Here is an 18,484-nt window from a genome sequence, read left to right as displayed (position 1 = left end):
GGGCTCAGTCCCTCCACCTCCGTGGGCCCCACTTGGGTGGCCCGGACTGCCAGCCTCTAGGCCTGTCCCACTCCCCTAACTTTGGATTCAGCACCTGACTCCCCCAAGAAGCAGGAAAGGCCACGTGGGGAGGAGACTGGCTTCCTTCTCATGGCTACAATCTGGTTCCCACAGCAGCCCACGCGGAGGCCCAGGCTGTCCGTTTTAGGAAACATAGCTCACGGTCCACAGCACAGACAGGATGGTCAAAGCCGGTGTGGTGAATGCCCACAGCCACTCAGGCTTACAGGAATGAAGGCAGCTTAGGACAGGAAAAGCCAACAAAAAGACTGCACCACTACTCTCAACTTTTATTTTCTCCCTAAAATGGCAGGAATTCTCAAAGAAATGAGCACTTTTCCCCACTTCCAAAAGGCATTAGTTCAAAGCATTGCTCACCCTGTCCGATTCCCTGAGGAAGGAACCAGATACATGAGAGAACTTGAACTTGAGTTATAGGGACTGGGACCCCACCTCCGGGTGTTTCAGAGCAGCAGGAAGCAAACGATGCACACGAGTCCCATTGGCACCCTATGAGAGAACAGAGGTCCCTGTGTCGGAAGGTGGAGAAGGGGCCCAGCAGCATGGAGGGGGTACGGACAACCTTCTCCAAGGGTTGGCTCAGGCCAGGGGAAGTCACACTTCACTCCTCTACAAATGGACTGCAACAGGGAGGCCACCATGGAGCACAAGGAGAGAGCTGGGAGCTGCCCTCGCATTCAGGCCCAAACTGGACGGCCAGCTCTCCTGCCCCATAGCTGTGTGACCGTAGGCCAGTCAGCTAGCCCCCAAAAGCTAGAAGCCCCACCTCCCAGAGCAGACTGAAGTGCCTTCCTGGTGGGGCTCCCTGAAGGGTGGGACGAGGTAACTCAGTGCTGCTCACCCTCAGCTGAATATTAGAACAGCCTGAGGAGTTTTTGGAAACCCCCACACCCAGTCCACACCCCACACGGAGACAACTAGAATCCCAGGGGGAGAGGCGGGGCATCTGTATTTTTTAAGCCTCTAGGTGATTCCAATGAACCTCCTCACCTCCCAAGCTTGAAAGCCAGTGAAGGAATCTTTCTACTTGGAATGGGATTCCCCTGAGCAGTGGTGTCTGCTTCTGTGAGTTCGTTGGAAATGCAGACTCTCAACCCACTAAAACGGACTCTTCATCCTAACAATACTCCTGAGCTAACCCGATGAACCGTATACTCTGAAAAGTGTGCAAATGTTTCACCTTGAGTGCTTAGCTGGGTCCTTGACCTCTGACAGCCACTGTCTACAGGATCTTAATAAAAATCCAAGGAGAGACAATACAACATGTGGATGGAGGAAGAGGATGGTCTGGGCTGGAGTCTCAGCTACCTACAGTGAGAAACTGGGCTTCATCTGTTTCTCCAGTTCCTAACCAGTAATAATGCTACCCAACTCAAAAGAGGCTTGTAAGCATTAAATCAGATAAGATACGAAGAATGCTTAATACCTGCTTGCCAGAGTCAGCGCAACAGTGCCATTCTGATCACAGCTAGAGTGATCAGCTCTTCCGATGATAACATTTGGTTAATTACATGTCAGAGCTGAAAGGAACTCACTCTGAGTGGCAAGGGTACTTTTCAGCAGATGGCTCTGAGACAAATGATTTCCACATGCAAAGAACGAAATCAGACCCCCACCTCACACCGTATACAAAAACTAACTCAACCTGGGTCAAAGACCTACATGTAAGAGATAAAACTGTAAGACTCTTAGAAAACAACATAGGCACAAATCTCTGTGACCCTGGATTAGGTAGAGACGTCTTAGATACGACACCCGAAATACAGGCATCAGAAAGGAAAAAATAGATATGTTGGACGTTGTCAAAATTAAAATTTTGGGCTACAAAGGACACCATCAAGAGAGTGAAAAGACAACACATGGAATGGGAGAAAATATTTTCAAATCATGTATTTGATAAGGGACTAGTATCTAGAACATATAAAGAACATTTACAACTTAGTAACAGATAGACAAAGGACAGTTTTTAAATTGGCAAAGGATCTGAATGGGCACTTCTCCAAGGAAGATATACAAACAACCAACAAGTAGCTAGAAAGATGCTCAACATTATTAGTCATTAGGGAAATGCAAGTCAAACTGTTACTACTTCTCAAACACTAATGTGTGTGACAGGTAACAAGTGTCGGCAAGAATATGGAGAACTCAGACCTCTCCAACACTGCTGATGGGAACACAAAATGGCATAGCCCTGTGCGAAAGCAGCCTGACAGTTCTCAAAAGGTTAATCATAGAGTAACCATATGACTAGCAACTCCATTCCTACATATTCCCAAGAGAAATAAAAATATACTTCCATGCAAAAACATGGATACAAATATTCACAGCAGCATAGTCAATACAGGCAAAAAGTGGAAAGAGCACAAGTGACCACCAACTGGTCAACGGATATGCAGAGCATGGTCATCCGTACCGCAGAACATTACAGGACCATAACTAAGAATGAAGTATTGACACATGTTATAATATGGATAAGCCCTGAAAACATTATGCTCAGCGAAGGCAGTCACAAAAGACCACAAATTGGATGCTTCCATTTAAATGGAATCTCCAGAATACATAAATCTATAGAAACAGAAAGTAGAAGAGCGCTTCCCTATTTTCCACGGAGAAAGGAGGTTTGGGGGTCCAATGGAGGGTGACTGCCAGTGGGTTTGGGATTTTTTCCTTAGGTGATGAAAAGCTTCTGCAGGTGACTAGGGGAATGGTTCTACAATCCTGTGGATACACTAAAAAACTGTACACTTTAAATGAGTGAATAGTACTATATGGGAATTTTATTTTAGTAAAGCTGTCAAAAAATTGCAGAGGTAACTCAGTGTGAAGTGTTCAGGGTTGGGCCAAAGATGAGCTGTTTTTTAAATGCTAACAACTCAGTTATTAAGACGAGTTACACACAGGACAAACATCAGAGAGGTGATGTGAGACTCTAATTTAACATCATTGACTATGCAAATGTGAAATTTCAGAATATGCAAATGCATCACACCATGATAAAAAGGAAGGATACATGGGGCTAATTTCTTACTGTTAATTCTGCTCAAATAACTCCTTTATTGTCCCGCTCCTACGACGGTGAGCTCTCGATGTTGTTGTTGAGGAAGATGTAATGTCTTTTCTTCTCGAACGAAGTTTGATGAGTTATTTTTCTATAAGGTGTCTGCACAGAGAGATAAGTGCCACACATTCAAATGTAACCACTTTCAGCATTTTTCATTCCCTTCTCCCCGTGAGAGATATTGTCTCAGTCATCATTCTAGTAGGAAAGTGTGTGCTGTGGTGAGGGACGGTGGAGGGGGCGGTGCCCTCTGATTTTTGTTTCCTAATTCTGTGAATGAGAGCAGATGGGGAGTTATTTACACAGATCGGGTCTTCTTTGAGATGAGAGAAAATACACAAGAGAAATAAGACTTGTTTGTAAAAGCCTAACACAAGAGCTGAAATTTTGAAATGTTCAAGGTGAAGAAAATCTCAGAAAGAGCCTTCCAGTGTTTCATAGACTTAAAAAGACAGGCACACACATGCATGCGTGCACACACACACACACACACACACACACACACAGAAACGCAGAGACAGAGAGAGACCCCATATATCCTTCCAAGGCTTTCTTTTTTTTTTTAATTTTTTATTATTATTATTTTTTTACTTGACAGAGATCACAAGTAGGCAGAGAGGCAGGTAGAAGGGGAGTGGGGGAAGCAGGCTCCCTGCTGAGCAGAGAGCCCGATGCGGGGCTCGATCCCAGGACCCTGAGATCATGACCTGAGCCGAAGGCAGAGGCTTAACCCACTGAGCCACCCAGGCGCCCCCTTCCAAGGTTTTCTTATCCCACATGCTATGAACAATCTTCCCCAACCCTAGCCAAGAATCGTTTCATCCAGCTTCGAGGGATCTAACACTTCCATGAGACGATACATGTAAAGCATAGCATGGCGGCTTAGCTGACCAGACGCACTCCATGATGTGATGCTGGTGGCGAACATAGCAAGGACCAGTCCAGCTTACCTTCTGCAGCATCATTTATAAAAGCTCTGAGTATCCGCCTTCGAACTTGCAGACTGCAAACACTCAAACACTGCGAAGTTCACTGAAAGAGCCTGTGGGCCCGATCTGACGAAGCCAGAGGCTGAAACTCAACCCTCTTGGGGGTCACAGGAGCAATATACAAGACTGGGGGGTGTGGAAGGAGGGCAGCATGGAAATCAACAAAATGGGCGGTTCCTGCAGACGGCTGCCATGTGGGGCAGGGGCTCGCCTCTCAAGTTCTTAAGCTTTCCATCTGGATATTTTTCTATCACATCATACTTTTATATGTGTTTTTACTTTTTTTCTTCCCAAAGCCCACATGGACCAAGTAAAAGGTATCTCTGGCCAGGACAGGCTTGGGGACCACAGCTTTAGAACTGGGACAGAGAGGCTTCTTTCGGACCTCCCTGTCCCCATGGAAGCAACTCCCGTGAAGGTGAATGTTCATCCATGGGTCCCCACTGCCCAGCTCCCGCCCTGACATGGTTACCTGAACTCAGGTGTAGAGATGCTCATGTGCACACACACGCGCACAAACACACACACACACACCTTGAGAACACCCAAGGACTGCCCCCCATATTCCTTTTTGCCAAGCGAAGAAGCCTCAACACATTTCCTTGGAGTAAAATCATGTCTCCCATGTCTGGCCTCAGAGGCCACCTCTGATTTCCAAATGGGGACTTCACTGTCCCCAGATGATGACCATAGGGACTGCAATGACAGGCATCTGGCACAGCAAGGGAGGAGGTTCCCCCAAGCCTTTGGGGGACGTCCTCCTGGAGCCAAGCTGCCTGGCCCCACAAGACTCCTCTACCAGAGACTACCATCGAGCCATCCAAACGGTGGCCTGCAGGCCCTGCCTCCCTCAGGTCTGGCCTTGCTCCTGCCTTGGGCTCCTTCCACTGCCCCTCCGCAGCTGGTACCTGTCAGCACACGTCTCAGTAACAGTGTGGAGGGCCAGTACCGCTGCCTGGCCTGAAGTTCTTCCAGAGAATCTTGCTGGAGGGGAGGAGACACCCCCTCACTGGTTGGTGTTGGGGTGCGAATGAGCGGCTCCCCGACAAGACCAAGATGACGGTCTGCTTTCTGATGACCACCGCAGCCTTCTAGGGGCCCCAAGACATTCCTCTCATTGAAGCGCGTCAAACAACCCGATGAGATGCTCCAGAATCACTGGGTGCACAGTGAGAAAGGCTAAGTGTATTCCCCAGGATATGATTCTCCTCCCCTACTGACACATAAAATCAATTAAAAAGCACACCAGAAAAAAAAAAAAAAATCCCATTTGCCCCCAACCATACAAAAGCATTATCTGTTGTGTGTTCAAGCAGCCAGTGCAGCCCGGGACATGCAGTCAGTGATCTCCCAGCTGATTCTCAACAAAGACTCTGATTACTCAAGAGGGCCAGCATCCCTCTGCTGAATGCAATGTAAATGAAATGCCAATGGATTTCCAGCCACCTTTTCATTTTCCCTTCATAACCTAATTTGCAAAACGTAAATAGTCTGGCTGTGTCTGTGGGCCCAGCGGCTTCTTACCTCCGCGCGGGAAACTGAGCAAAGACCAAAACCAGACAACCCAAGCCACCGACACATCCCCAGCTAAACATACTAACCGCGCATTCAAAATATTGCTGAAAACCCCTAATTGGCTGCCAGTCATTTATACAATTATAGCCAGTGGTCTTTATTATTATTATTATGGCTTTATTCTGTCATTTTGATCTATTGATGGAGACACTTCAGTGATTCACCATAATTTCCTCCCACCCATAACCCTTTTAAGATTTCTTTTGCCTCGCCTGAGTATAAACTAAGTGGCATTATTTTTCTACTTGATATGGTATGGAGACAACACCCGTCTTTGGAGAAAGCAGCGGAGCAAGCAGTCGGTTGGTGTAACACTGCTGTGCTGAGTGGTCCCCACCCACCCACTCTGGCTCGGACGAGTGTCCTGCATGTCTCCCACCTGCAGAGGACACCTCGCTCTCGTTCAGTTCTAGTGGGCGATGCAGGCAGAGGAGGCGGCGAGGCAAGCTCAAAGCTTCCAAGTGGGTGCCCTGATGGGGTGTAATTGCTACGGGTTAAAGGCAGGGATCAGCACTATAATTTCACACGGGTCTCCATGGCCACCAGCCTCTCTTCTCTGGGCTGTTTGGTCCACTTGGTCTTGAACAAAGCGACAGGAAATCTTTCAAAACTGGGCTTTATAGATGGAGAATAAAAATAGGCAGTGAAAATGGGAAAGACGATTTTAAACAATATTCCACTTCAGATGGGAAAGAAATTTTTCTTTTTCTTTTTCTTTATCATCGCACAACAGAAATCAAATCCGAACTTCTGAAACAGAGGAGAAATGGATCATTTGGTGGGGAACAGAGGCCAGGGCAAGAAAGAGCACATGGAAAACACCCAGGAAACCTTACTCAGCACCACGTCCTGGCGACCAGATGGTCTTCCCAGGCATGGGGAACTCACCCCCATGACAGTGTCATTACCGCGGTGGTGAGTCCATTCATTCACCAATACTCGCCAAGTGCCCAGGCTGGGTCCCAGGGCTGTAAGGGGAAGCAAGACCACCATGGTCCCTGCTCTCATGACACCAGGGTTCTAGTGGGAAGACAGTCACCATCAAATCAATGCTGAGCTAAACAGAAGTTAAGTACAATGCCCAAAAGTTAATAAAGGAAGTAAGCAAGATGGTATTATAGACCATGGTGGCAGGGTGGGGCTCTGGACAGCTGCCCTGACCCAGCCATGCTATAACTGGGACAATACCAAACCCATAATGGGGAGGGGGGCTTGGCAACTACTCTCAGCACCACTCCAAAATTCTCCTTCATGACATCTTGCTCAAATTTATGAAGAACCCCTTGAAACTGCTCAGACATCAGTGTGTTCCATTTCTAGGGGGTAGGGAGCTGCCTGTGTTCACCACATGCCACATGAAGAGAAACGTCTGCCAAACCTGGAGGCACACACCCCAGCTATAGCCTCCAGCCTGTATTACGACCAGAAGACCTCTCAGCCAAGCTCCGAGAACACCAGGGAAACCCATGGCTATTCTGCTAAGTCGCAGCCTCAGAACACAGACTTCCTATTCTTTCCCCTATCCCCAGTCAAGTTTCCTTCCTCGGTTCCAAAAAAATAGGAAAGAGGGAAGAAAGAAAGGAAGGAAGGAGGAGAGGAAAGAAGAGAAGGAGGGAAGCCGTTCTTTGATTCCCTCTACAGAAATCACTAACTTTTATTTCCATGCTGAGCAGCTGGCCTGATTTCTGCCCATTTCAAGGACCCCATTCACCTTGTTCTGGGAGGAGGGCCATGTCGGGAGGGACTGGGCTGGGGCTGAAGCGTGGAGTCTAAGAAGACAGCAGTCTGACTTGAGATGGCATTCAAGGGATTTACTTGGAACAGGTGATCAAGGGTTCTGGAAGGATCATGAGCTATGTGGCTTCTCTGCACTTAAGATCAAAACCTTTTCTCTCCCCATCATCATTCAGGAGTTTTCTGGTCAAAACGAAGAGGTGTAACCTATTATCAGTCTGACTTTAAGTTATCCTGACTCCAAGATGAAGATCTGTCAGTCAATCACCAAATGCCTAATGCGCACTTAACTATAAACTCAGACGCTGTGACAGGTACTGGGGCTAGAGTGGGGACCAGCTGGGACAAAGAAAAGAAACACTAAAGCATGGACAATGGGAAAGGGCATTAACAGGCAACTTATAAGAAAAAAGGAAGAAGAAATGATTGATGGACAGAAAGATGGCACCATAAGGGAAGAGACCCAAAGTGACCCTGGTCTTTAGTCTAGGTGTCTAACAATGAGTGGGCTGGAAATGGGGTCCTTTCTCAGTGAGAAGGGGCTCTCTGTCACATATATAAAGTCTTTTAAAATGAATGAATAATGGGGTGCCCCAGTGGCTCAATCAGTTGAGGTTGCACGTGTCTGCCTTGGGCTCAGGTCATGATCCTGGAGTCCTGGGATTGAGTCCTGCATCGGGCTCCCTGCTCAGCTTAGAGCCCTAATACCACAGTCAACTTCTCTTGGGACCAGTGACCTTCTCCTGTAATAGGAGGGTCTAAAACACCCAGACACCATATTCTTCAGGTGCTGAGTCACTGGTATTCCCAGAAAACTCTACCAAACCAGCACCCCAAATCCAGGCAGCTTGGTGCTGTCCATGTCCCACATCCCTCACCCCACAACTAGGCTGCTCATATGATACTGTCCAGGAAGGAAGAGAGAAAGGGTAGGGAGGGTCCTCCGAGGGTGTCCAAGTAAGTTCCTGAGCCCACACCTCTCTTTGAGTTGTGCTGGGGGCCCAGCACCTAGACCTTCTCTGTGTTGTGACAATAATGCTCTAAGACGTGGTATAATTTGCCACAAACCTTGTTACAGCGTAGGTGGGGAGCCAGAAAAGATCCACCATGCTAAACAGCAATTAAAGAAAACAAAATAAAATGAGATACTACTCTGTGCCTATAAGACTGACAAAAATCAAAAGTAACAGCCAAATGTCGGAGAGGACAGTGAAGAAAGAGAGCCTCTCCAGCCTCATGGGGGGATGTTGTCTGGAGGACAAGCTGGCAAGGATGCCAAAAGCCTTCCTTTTATTCCTAGGAATACATCCTAAAACATGCACCACATAAAAGGCCAAATTTCTCTACAAGAGTTTTCCACATCATTGCTTTTCATAGCGAAACACTGTAAATAATATCAATGGTCACCAAAAGAGAATTTCTTGATCGGAACAACCAGAATGCAGACTATTCTATAGTCATGAAAAATAACAGAACTATATATATTCACTGATGTGGAATGATGTCCACAACATGTAAAATTAGTTTTGTAAAAATCAGTTGGCTGGTTATAAGAATAATCCAATGTTTTAGAAGTTTTTATGTGTGTGTGTGTGTGTGTGTGTGTGTGTGTGTACATACACATATGTACAAATAGAAAAGATATCTGGAAAAATAGAAACTATGATGTTTAAGAAGAAACAGCACTTAAAAATGTCAAGTGCCAGGGCGCCTGGGTGGCTCAGTGGGTTAAGCCTCTGCCTTTGGCTCAGGTCATGATCTCAGGGTCCTGGGACTGAGCCCCGCATTGAGCTCTCTGCTCAGCAGGAAGCCTGCTTCTCCACCCACCCCCACCCCCGCCTGCCTCTCTGCCTACTTGTGATCTCTGTCAAATAAATAAATAAAATCTTTAAAAATTTTTTAAAAAAATGTCAAGTGCCTTTTAATACCTCTTGATGCTGTGATCTTTACTTTCTCCTTTATCATTTTCTGCACATTCTTCTTCCTTTTGCAATGAATATGGATCAGGGTTTGCCTTTATAATAAACAATTGTTATAGGACTTAAGGTTTAGAAAAAAAAAACCAATGAATATGTATAATCAGGGAAAACAAAAACTAAAACAAAGGAAAAACGGGTGAAGTGAGTTACACAGAAAACCCAAACTAAGTCTTCTACAAAGCTTTAAAAATGGAGAGATTTTAGCCAAACAGTTAAAAATGGGACAAATAACCATGAAGCTGGGAAGCCTTTGGTACAGTGGTTCGACCCACAAAGAAGAGCTCCCTCTACAGGCCAACAGGCGCAGAGCAAGCAGGAAAGCCGGAATATGGTTCACAAAGCCAACCCACAGGCTTGAGGAGACAGGAGATGAAATGTCCCCTACAAAATGTTCAGAAGTTCTCCCTTCTTCTCTTAGCAGAACCTCATTCCCCCAGGAGGCAGGCGAGTAGCTCACTCTCAGTGTAGGTGGCAGAACAGCCCTGTGGGCCTCTCTGAGATGAGGCTCCGGTGGATACAATCTAACCTTTGTTAGAGGAAACCCAACCCCTTCTGGAGGGAAACCCAAGAAGACCACCCACGGGGTTCCTGGAGGTTGTGACCTCACCCATTAACCAAGAATGGTTCCCTGACCTCATCAAAACTGGTGAATCCAGATCGGTGCTATTTTTTAAGTTTCTTCTGGTTTGAGGTTTCTGCTGTAAATTTTCTTACACATACGTATGGGGTTTTGCAACCCAGTTTGCAGAAGGAAGGAAGGGAAGGAGCGGTGAGGGAGGGAAGGAGGGAGGAGAGGGGAGGGGAGGGAATAGAAGAAAGGGAGAGGAGAGGGAGGAGGGAGGGAAAGGGAGGGGAGGGAGGAAGAAACAAAGGGAAGGAACAGAAGGACACAGGCCAGAAGATACAACAACATAATAAAATAAGTCTTCTCATTTGTGACTTAAAACACTGTTTTTACTGTCTCAAACAAATTGACTTCTCTTTCAGGGAACACGTTTTGAAATGCTGAGTGAGATGAGAAATGAACAAAGGCAGAAACATCATCTGGATGTGTCCAGTCGCCTCGACTGGCTGGGAACTGAAGCCCTCCTAGCAACGCTAGGAAAATTGGCTTCCAAGACTTCCACAGCTCCTTCTGGACTGAGTATCTGAAGAGTCCGCAGGCTCCAAGAGTCCTTGTATACAGGAAGAACCAGCTCTGTCTTATGAACCTTCCCTTACTTTAGAAATTTACCAACAAAATGGTTGATTTCATTTCTAACTTAATGGGTACCCTTTTGAAAATATTCCTCACCAACGGTTTCCACCAAGCCTGAGGGTACAGATGAATTTTGAAGCCGGAAGTATTCATAGACTCTCCATCGCCCTTAATCCCTTCTATCACATATATGTTTGGTACAGATCATGCTTTCCTGGAGTGCCTCCTGCTCTCCGTGCTTCATTGGGTATATTTACATAAAGACGTAGACGTGTTTTATAGTCATACATATGTAGACAGACACCAGTCAAAAAACAGCCAGAGAAAGTTACTTTAATAGTACCCTCTAGCTTTCTGGAAGATTGGTGTAAATCTCTTGTGCAGGGGGAAGACATCCATTTTTCTGAGAAGGTAAATGTTTATTAAATCCAAATACTGATATTCGTTACCTAGGAAAAACGTCTTGGGGCATGTGGAATTTCTCGATAAAAAGCTTTCAAGTCCCAGGTTTGTCCAGATAAACCCCTATCAGTGAACCGATGCGTGAATGCACTGAAATTGAATTACTGTACAACAGCAATTACTTCCCACAGTACAGCTATAATGGGAATCGGCTCGGCAGCCAACAGCAGGTAGCTATAGGAGAGGAGAGAAACTTAATATATAATCTGGTCTCTCTCAGCTTTTCCCAAGAAGCAAGGATGTTTATTTTTAAGCAAAACACTCTTTTTTCAACTGCCTGATTTATCATTTTATCAATGTAAATCGTAAAGTAAGTAAAACCAGATTATTTACAGGACTGAGCGTCAGAGCACGATCAAAATGTACTCCATATCCTTATCCAAGGTTGGAAAACAACAGACTCTTGGCTTACAAAGTTTAGGGCCAAGTTGTGTTTGGTGTCTTTTCATAGTCCCCAAGAAAATTTGTTCTTTTTGACATTTCTCATTAATTGTTTGGGGGAGAAGAGGAACTTGAATAGCAAATGAAATACTTCATGTTTTGCCTGATCAGCTACCCAAATAGCATCCTATAATCCTCTCTCTGTGCCTGAGATGTGTTTATTTGTGGAGCCCTGAACTCTATCCAGTGTAGCAGTGAAAGCCCTGTGGATGGGCTCCTGGCCCCGAAAGTTGGAACAACTTTGAAGCTGGAAGGAGGCTACAATTCCAGCTAAGGTCGGTGTGACGAAGGCAGTGCCTGCCCCCAACCTGTTCCACAAGATCGAAGGCAATCACCATTCTGGAGAACGCATTCTTAGAAAGCCACTCTAGAGAGTACTAGGATACATTTATAAACTCTCCAAAGTCCTTCTGTTTGTTATTTCCAGGCTTATCTACTTCTTTCTGGTCAGGCTGCTCATCTCAATTATATGGACGATTCCGAAATCACGGGATCACAACATCCCCCGGCTGTGTTGGAATCCGTCCTAAAAGTATATGCCTGGAAACAAAGATGCCCACGGTTTTGCAGAACTCCTTCCTACAGATTCTTCTCCACCTGCAGGTTTGTCTGTGCCCGTTCAGAGCTCCCCGGGGCCTCAGATGATCCTGTTAGCTGTGTAATGGTGTGTGCTACTCCCAGTGGAGGACTGGATTTTAAAGACAAAGGAAATGCTAGGGCAGCCTGTCCACATAACGGCACCACGGAAGAGGCGTCTTTTGGCTTCTCACTTCCCTCGAATCATCAGCAACTCGGGAGGAAGGGGAGTTGGGTCAAATGTGCCTCCCATCAATATTTCAGATGAGCTCTGACCGGTCACCAAGTTGAGCATTTCCAGATGTCACTTAGGAATGAGGGTGCCCCCTGCCCCCTGCAGGGGTCCACTGCTGGAGGAGAACAAGGGGCATCCCTTCCTCCTTGTCCAGCATGTGGACTGTCTTCCTTGAAATGTTAATGAACTAAAAAGCAAACTGATTCCATTTCTTGTCCATTTGTGGGGACTTCAAACTTGATAAACTGCTCGGCAACATCAATGGAGGGCTTGGTAAGCATGAATATTTTCCAACAGAGAAGGTGGGAGAGAATGCTTTGGGCACAAATATCCTGCACACAAGCAAATGACAGCATCACTGTGTCCCCCCCCCCACCCCCAATCTGGCTTTTACGTTAAAATAACCTGCACATCAACTCTCTGAGTGGGTGTGAAAAAATTACTTAAACCACCAATGGCGTTAAAAAGTGCTAGAAAATATTAGTTAAGACATGCTACCATAATGATGGCACTATTATGTTAATGGCAATTATGGAAGCTAAGGTTATTTGTAATTTGCTAGGCTAGGAAAAAAAAAAAAAGTTTCATATAGTCCATTACCAACCAGATGACAGAGGTTATGTAATGGGCAGGCCACTTTGGGTTTCACATTTACTCCAGACATCTGACAGGGAGAAAATAGGACTTTCTGTGATAGGATAATTGCATAGTGAAGAGTAATTCAAACAGGGGACGAGTATGATAAAAATCACTCTGATTCAACTAATCACTGGGAAAAGTGATGGGGGAAAATGATGAAACCAAGCCAGAAGAGACAGAGAAAAGATCAACATTGTTTCAGAGCCAAGAGATGACAGGCTTGGATGGGTTGGATCACTAGTCCTGCTCCCTTTCCCGGCGGTCCCGGCGGTGATGGGCTAACTGCACCGACCTTCACAGACTGGAGCAGTTAGAGTCGCTTTCTAAATTGCAACTGCCAGTCTCATAAATATTTTATAGACATCCACGGAAATTTTAACCATCCACGTTGTTTGTCAGCCAGTTCTTTCTTATGTGTGTTCCTGAGTCCTCCCACGCACCCACCGCTGGTGAGCCCTTGGCACTGGGTCAGGGACGGCCAGGAAGGCACTAGGACCTCCGACCTGACTTGGGCTGCTGGGATGGAGGCTGCGGCACAAGATTTCTGGGGCATCAGAATGATGGCGCAAATTCTAAACTCCGTTCTGTTGTCGGGCCATTTGAGAAAGGGACACCTACTCAGTGTCCCATGGGATGGGACAGGAAAGGCCCCCGGTGCACTGTGGTCCACCCTAGTGCCACGCAGCAAATCAGGACTCCACTGAAAACCCACAGGCAAATGTTCACTTGACGAGTTTGCTCTTCAAAAGCTCACCAATCCCAGGGGTAAAAACCAACCTTTGCTAGGTGAGGTCTCATTATCCTATGAAAAACAGTCACACCCACTGTTCCTTGGCCTCCACATCCAGGGGGTCTCTCCGTGGCCACCTCCTCTCATTCCCAGCGCCACAAGGCTCATGACTGTTGCCAGTAGCGCTGGAACCAGGTCCATCTCAACAGCGAAACTGTCTCCAAACCAAACCCCAACTTGACATACAAGCCCTCTTTCCTGCTTAAAGACTGGGGGGAGCAGGGAGTGCCACATAGCCCTGGACCAGTTAACCCAGATTTTATGGCATCAGCTGTATCTCCAAAGGCCCTCATACATCTACTTTAAAATACACAGTTCAGAGAACCTGGATGCCTTCAGTCTGGGTACATTTCAATCCAAATAAAGCACCTTTTTTTTTTCCTTCTCAAGGAACTGCACCAACCATATCATCTTTTGTTTTGTTTTGTTTTAACATCATGAACTTAAAACAAAAGGTTTCAAAATTAAGTTCCCTCCTGTCATCATCCTTGAAGCTTTTTAAAGCTTCAAGACTCTCTCATTATGAAATACTTATAAACCGTAAGGTCCCTTCACCAGCAATGTAAGAACACTTACAGAAAGCTTACCATTCGCCAGTCCCTGTGCAAAACACTTGGCACAGATACACCCAAAGGCACCGTAATCCTACCTGTGGGGGGCAAAAGGAACTCCCCTGAGCCTGCCCATGTGACCTGGGCCAGTGACTCCCCCATGCCAAGCCTGCATGCTCATCTCCAAGCCCATGATACAGGAATAGCATCTCCCTGCCAGGGAGGATGCCAGGGCAAAATGAGATTAACATATACAGAGTGCTTACTTAGCACAGGACCTGGTGCATTGAGACTCACTAAGCATAAATAAACACAGGGTAGTAAATCTCCTGCTCCTCCTAGCATCTCCATGGAGGTAAGTGAGGAAAAGAGGTCCACTGGTCCCTTAGTTCTTCTCAACAACCTTTCAACGGCCATGTGGGCCCCCTGCCCCTGAGCGCCAAGTTCAGGTTCTGGAGCTGGCTGGACCTCTGTGTCATCCTGCTGTGTTGCATAAGTCCCCCCCTAATCCTCCTCCCTACCCTGGAGTGCCAGGTCTGGAGGCTTCCTCATCTGTCAATTACAGAAGCAGAAACTAAGGAGATTTGTGTCCTTTTCTGCTCTAAAGTTCTGTGATTCACAAGGAAATCCAAGTTGAAACAAAAATAGCATTTCCTTCCCTCAAATTGACAACGTTGTTACGAGTATTGAAAACAAAATAAAACATTTCAATTTCAGGGGGAGGACTCAGGCAAATGAGCCCTCATGTGCCCCTGTTGCTGGAGGAACTGGGAGCCAGCAGGACCTGATCTGGGGAAAAATGTCCTCACATGCAGAAAGAGTTGGGAAGATGGGGTTAGCAAGTGTCTGAACTGGCTTCTGTACTCAGGGATTACCCTGCAGGGTGCTGAGGGCATGCTGATGATGAAGAATGTGGACTTGCGTCCCTGCGCCTAGAGCCTGTCCCTCACTCCCCATGTGACCCTAGAGAAGCTACTTAACTTCTGCCTCTCTCACCTTTTTTGGAAAAGTGGAATAATATAATACCTTCGTCTGGGGGCTGTTTTAAGGACAAGAGAGTGCACGGAAAACCCTTGGAGGAACACCAAAGGTAGTGGTGCTGAGTCATCTGATCTATTATTAATACACAAGAAGATTCACCGCAGCATTATTTATAGAAAGACTTGCAGACAACGTAAATATCCAGATTTGGAGGAACAGTCGAATCCTTCATGACACACCCATACACTGGAATGGGATGCAGCCATTTAAGAAAATCATTCACTAGAGTGATGCCAAGAGCAGCTCACACTGCAATGGTGTAGAGAAGTGGAAAGAAGCTGGACACAAAAGCAAACAGGCAATGCACCTGCAAATTTGAAAAAGAAAAACACCCAAGGACGCGCATAGACTTGCAAATTTAAAAAACTGGACAGAAGGAAACACACGAACACAAGCCTGACTTTCAGGTCATATTTTTCTGTTTGATATTTTTTAGTATATTCCTAAAGTTCCACCAAAGGGGCGTTCATTTTATAAACAGAAAATAGTAATTATGGTGGGTTTCGGCAAGGGGGCAGCTGTTGCATTTTAATTTCAGGTTCTGAGTGTTAGATATGAATGGCGACCGTGTCTGTAAGGAATATCACTTGCTTTGGGGCCCCTGAGTGGCACAGGGAGTTAAGCACCTGACTCTTGGTTTTGACTCAGGTCCTGATCTCAGGGCCCTGATCTCGGGATCACGGGTTCAAGCCTTGCTTGGGGCTCTACGGTTAATGGGGAGTCTGCTTGAGATTCTCTCTCTCCCTCTCTCTCTCTAAAAAATAAACAAATGATTCCTTACAAAAAAAAAAAAAAAAGATTAGCGCTTGCTTTAAGGTAGAGACATAGGGATACCACACAAGAATCACCATGAAGTGACCAGGGCTGGCTGTCAGAGCAGTATTTCTGTAGCAAATAGGTTTTTTTTTCTTTTAAGATACTTCAGAGTTCCCCCCAAAATGTCTCAGCTTATTTGGTTAATAATCATAGCGGCAGTATGAAGCTGTCATTCACTGAGCACTGCATAGGTGCCAGGATCTGTACTAAGTAGCTTGAAATCCTGACTACTTGATCGTCACACAGCCTGTGTGCTCTTCCCATTTATGCATGAGGACAACTGAGGCATGCAGGGCAGTTTTACCGAAGGTCCAAAGCTCAGAAAGTGACCAAGGCAAGTACTGAACCCAGGCCAGATTCACACTCTTAAATACTAAACTACAACCCTCTTCCCCTGAATCAAAATAGCACAAAAATATTTTGGAGTCAAGCAGATATGTGGCACTGTCAGGCCCAAAACAGAAATAACATGTGGAAATTTTGCTGGGCCAACGAACTGTGAGGAAGTAGGAAGTGGCCATTTACGGCAAAGTGATAATTACTAAAACCGAAAGGTAAGCAAACCAAAGGTTAGAAATCAAGAACTCTTCAGATTCCAATTCTTTCCCATATTCCTGTGCCAATGTGACACAAATGTGAGATGTTACGATATTCACGTGTTCTAAAGCAAGAACCTAAGATGCACCATTTAGCAGACAAGAAGGAACAGAGTTGGACGCCATCTTGTAAATCCAAAAAGATACATTTGGATTCATCTTGCTGACAATATGAAATTTCAGGGAGCTCTGCTGGACAAGACTTTCATCACAATTATAATAATATTCCAACAGAGGTGAGGAGAACCTCCAGCTTCATCTGGACTCATTCATTCCATTGAATTCTCATCTCCACATTTTGGCAATCATGACTTACATTTTTTATAGTTGCTTAGTTGAACCACAATGTACCTTTGAATGACTTTTGGCAATGAGCGAACACATCACACAATCATAAGCCATCCTCTGAGGCTGTATACTTGGCATGTATCTGAGCTGTATACTTCCGCTGAAGGCATAAGATTATAAGATGAAAACTGGTACCTGCACCCTATCCAGAAAGGGCATTTGTGGCCCTACTAACTGCCCTGGCTGGCTAATTAAAGAAATAAAGTGTTACCAGAACAGCTGAGTCAACTCTGACCTTTGAGAGCTGGAATCATCAATGTCAGTCGTCTGAAGGTGCTTCTGTGTCTTTGGGCAACACAAAGTAGAAACCAGAGACACTTACCCGCACGGCTTCCGACTTTTTGTGAAACATCTCTTCCATGTTCTTTGCCAGCTTTTTCACCAGTTGGAGGCCATCGATTTCTTCTATGGCAACATCTTTCTCATACTCTTTGTATTTCTGTAGGGAGGGAGGGCAACAGGAAAGGCATGAGACACCATATCCATGATTTCAGAGCACATCTACTTACTGCCTCTGTTGGATTTGGAGATACGGGACAGTATTTCAAAATTACTAAACCAGCTAAGGAGAAATGTGAAAATTGGCTCTGGATCTCTTAGAAACTTAACGAGCACCCAGGAAAGGAAAAAAAGAAAAAAAAGGAAAGAGAGAAAAACCCTACAGCGATCAAACTGTTCATCATCTATCCTCTTCAGCTCTTGAAATCAACACTCTACACTTCCAACTTGACCACAATCGGCCTTTCTTTTGGAGGACAGCCCCAGATTCATTAGCTATCCCACACCCAATGCCACTAGAAACTGACTATTCCAAATGTGTCATAAAATAAAAATGAAGAAATTTAACTCTTGTGTGTGTGTGGTTTTTTTTTTTCTCCTTGAATATCACAAACTTAATTTGTTCATGGCCAATCACTGGGGACTTAAGGAAAATTAGTTTCAAGGCTATGACTGTAATGTATAATTACAGGAGGAGTAGGCAATCTATAATCCTTGGACCAAATCCAAGCCATCACCTATTTTTATAAATAAAGTTTTATTGGGACAAAACCATACCAATTTGTTTATATATTCAATATGTTTAGTAGTCACAACAGAGACCGGATGACCCACAAAGACTAAAATATTTACTTTCTTTTATAGAAAGAGTTTGCCAACTCATACGCTGGAATGGAAACTGAAGAAAGTCATATGGCAGAGCCTCTCATAAACATTTTATAATGAGAGAGTCCTTGCTATGGATTTTAGTGTTTCACTTCAATCCACTAAATGCTCTTTGAGGACCTCCTATGTACCCTCAATGAGCTCACAGAAAAGAGAATGTACAGTAAGTACAAAAACCGTAAGAACAAATACTTTGTATATTCCATAACGG

General features: G+C 45.4%; 1 protein-coding gene across 1 annotated transcript in view; it reads right to left on the bottom strand.

Moving 5' to 3' along the window:
- CACNA2D3 (calcium voltage-gated channel auxiliary subunit alpha2delta 3) overlaps positions 1 to 18,484 on the bottom strand; it is an 859,411-nt gene that overhangs the window by 660,095 nt on the left and 180,832 nt on the right. Inside the window, exon 3 of the mRNA XM_045989865.1 lies at positions 17,432 to 17,548. Coding sequence (XP_045845821.1) covers positions 17,432 to 17,548 — 117 coding nt within the window. The remainder of the gene's footprint in view (positions 1 to 17,431; positions 17,549 to 18,484) is intronic.

Source organism: Meles meles, chromosome 20, assembly GCF_922984935.1.
Source record: "Meles meles chromosome 20, mMelMel3.1 paternal haplotype, whole genome shotgun sequence".
In the NCBI taxonomy this organism is placed as follows: Eukaryota; Metazoa; Chordata; class Mammalia; order Carnivora; family Mustelidae; genus Meles; species Meles meles.
The sequence above is the reverse complement of the archived record's forward strand: the minus strand, read 5'-3'. Positions and strand labels throughout refer to the sequence as shown.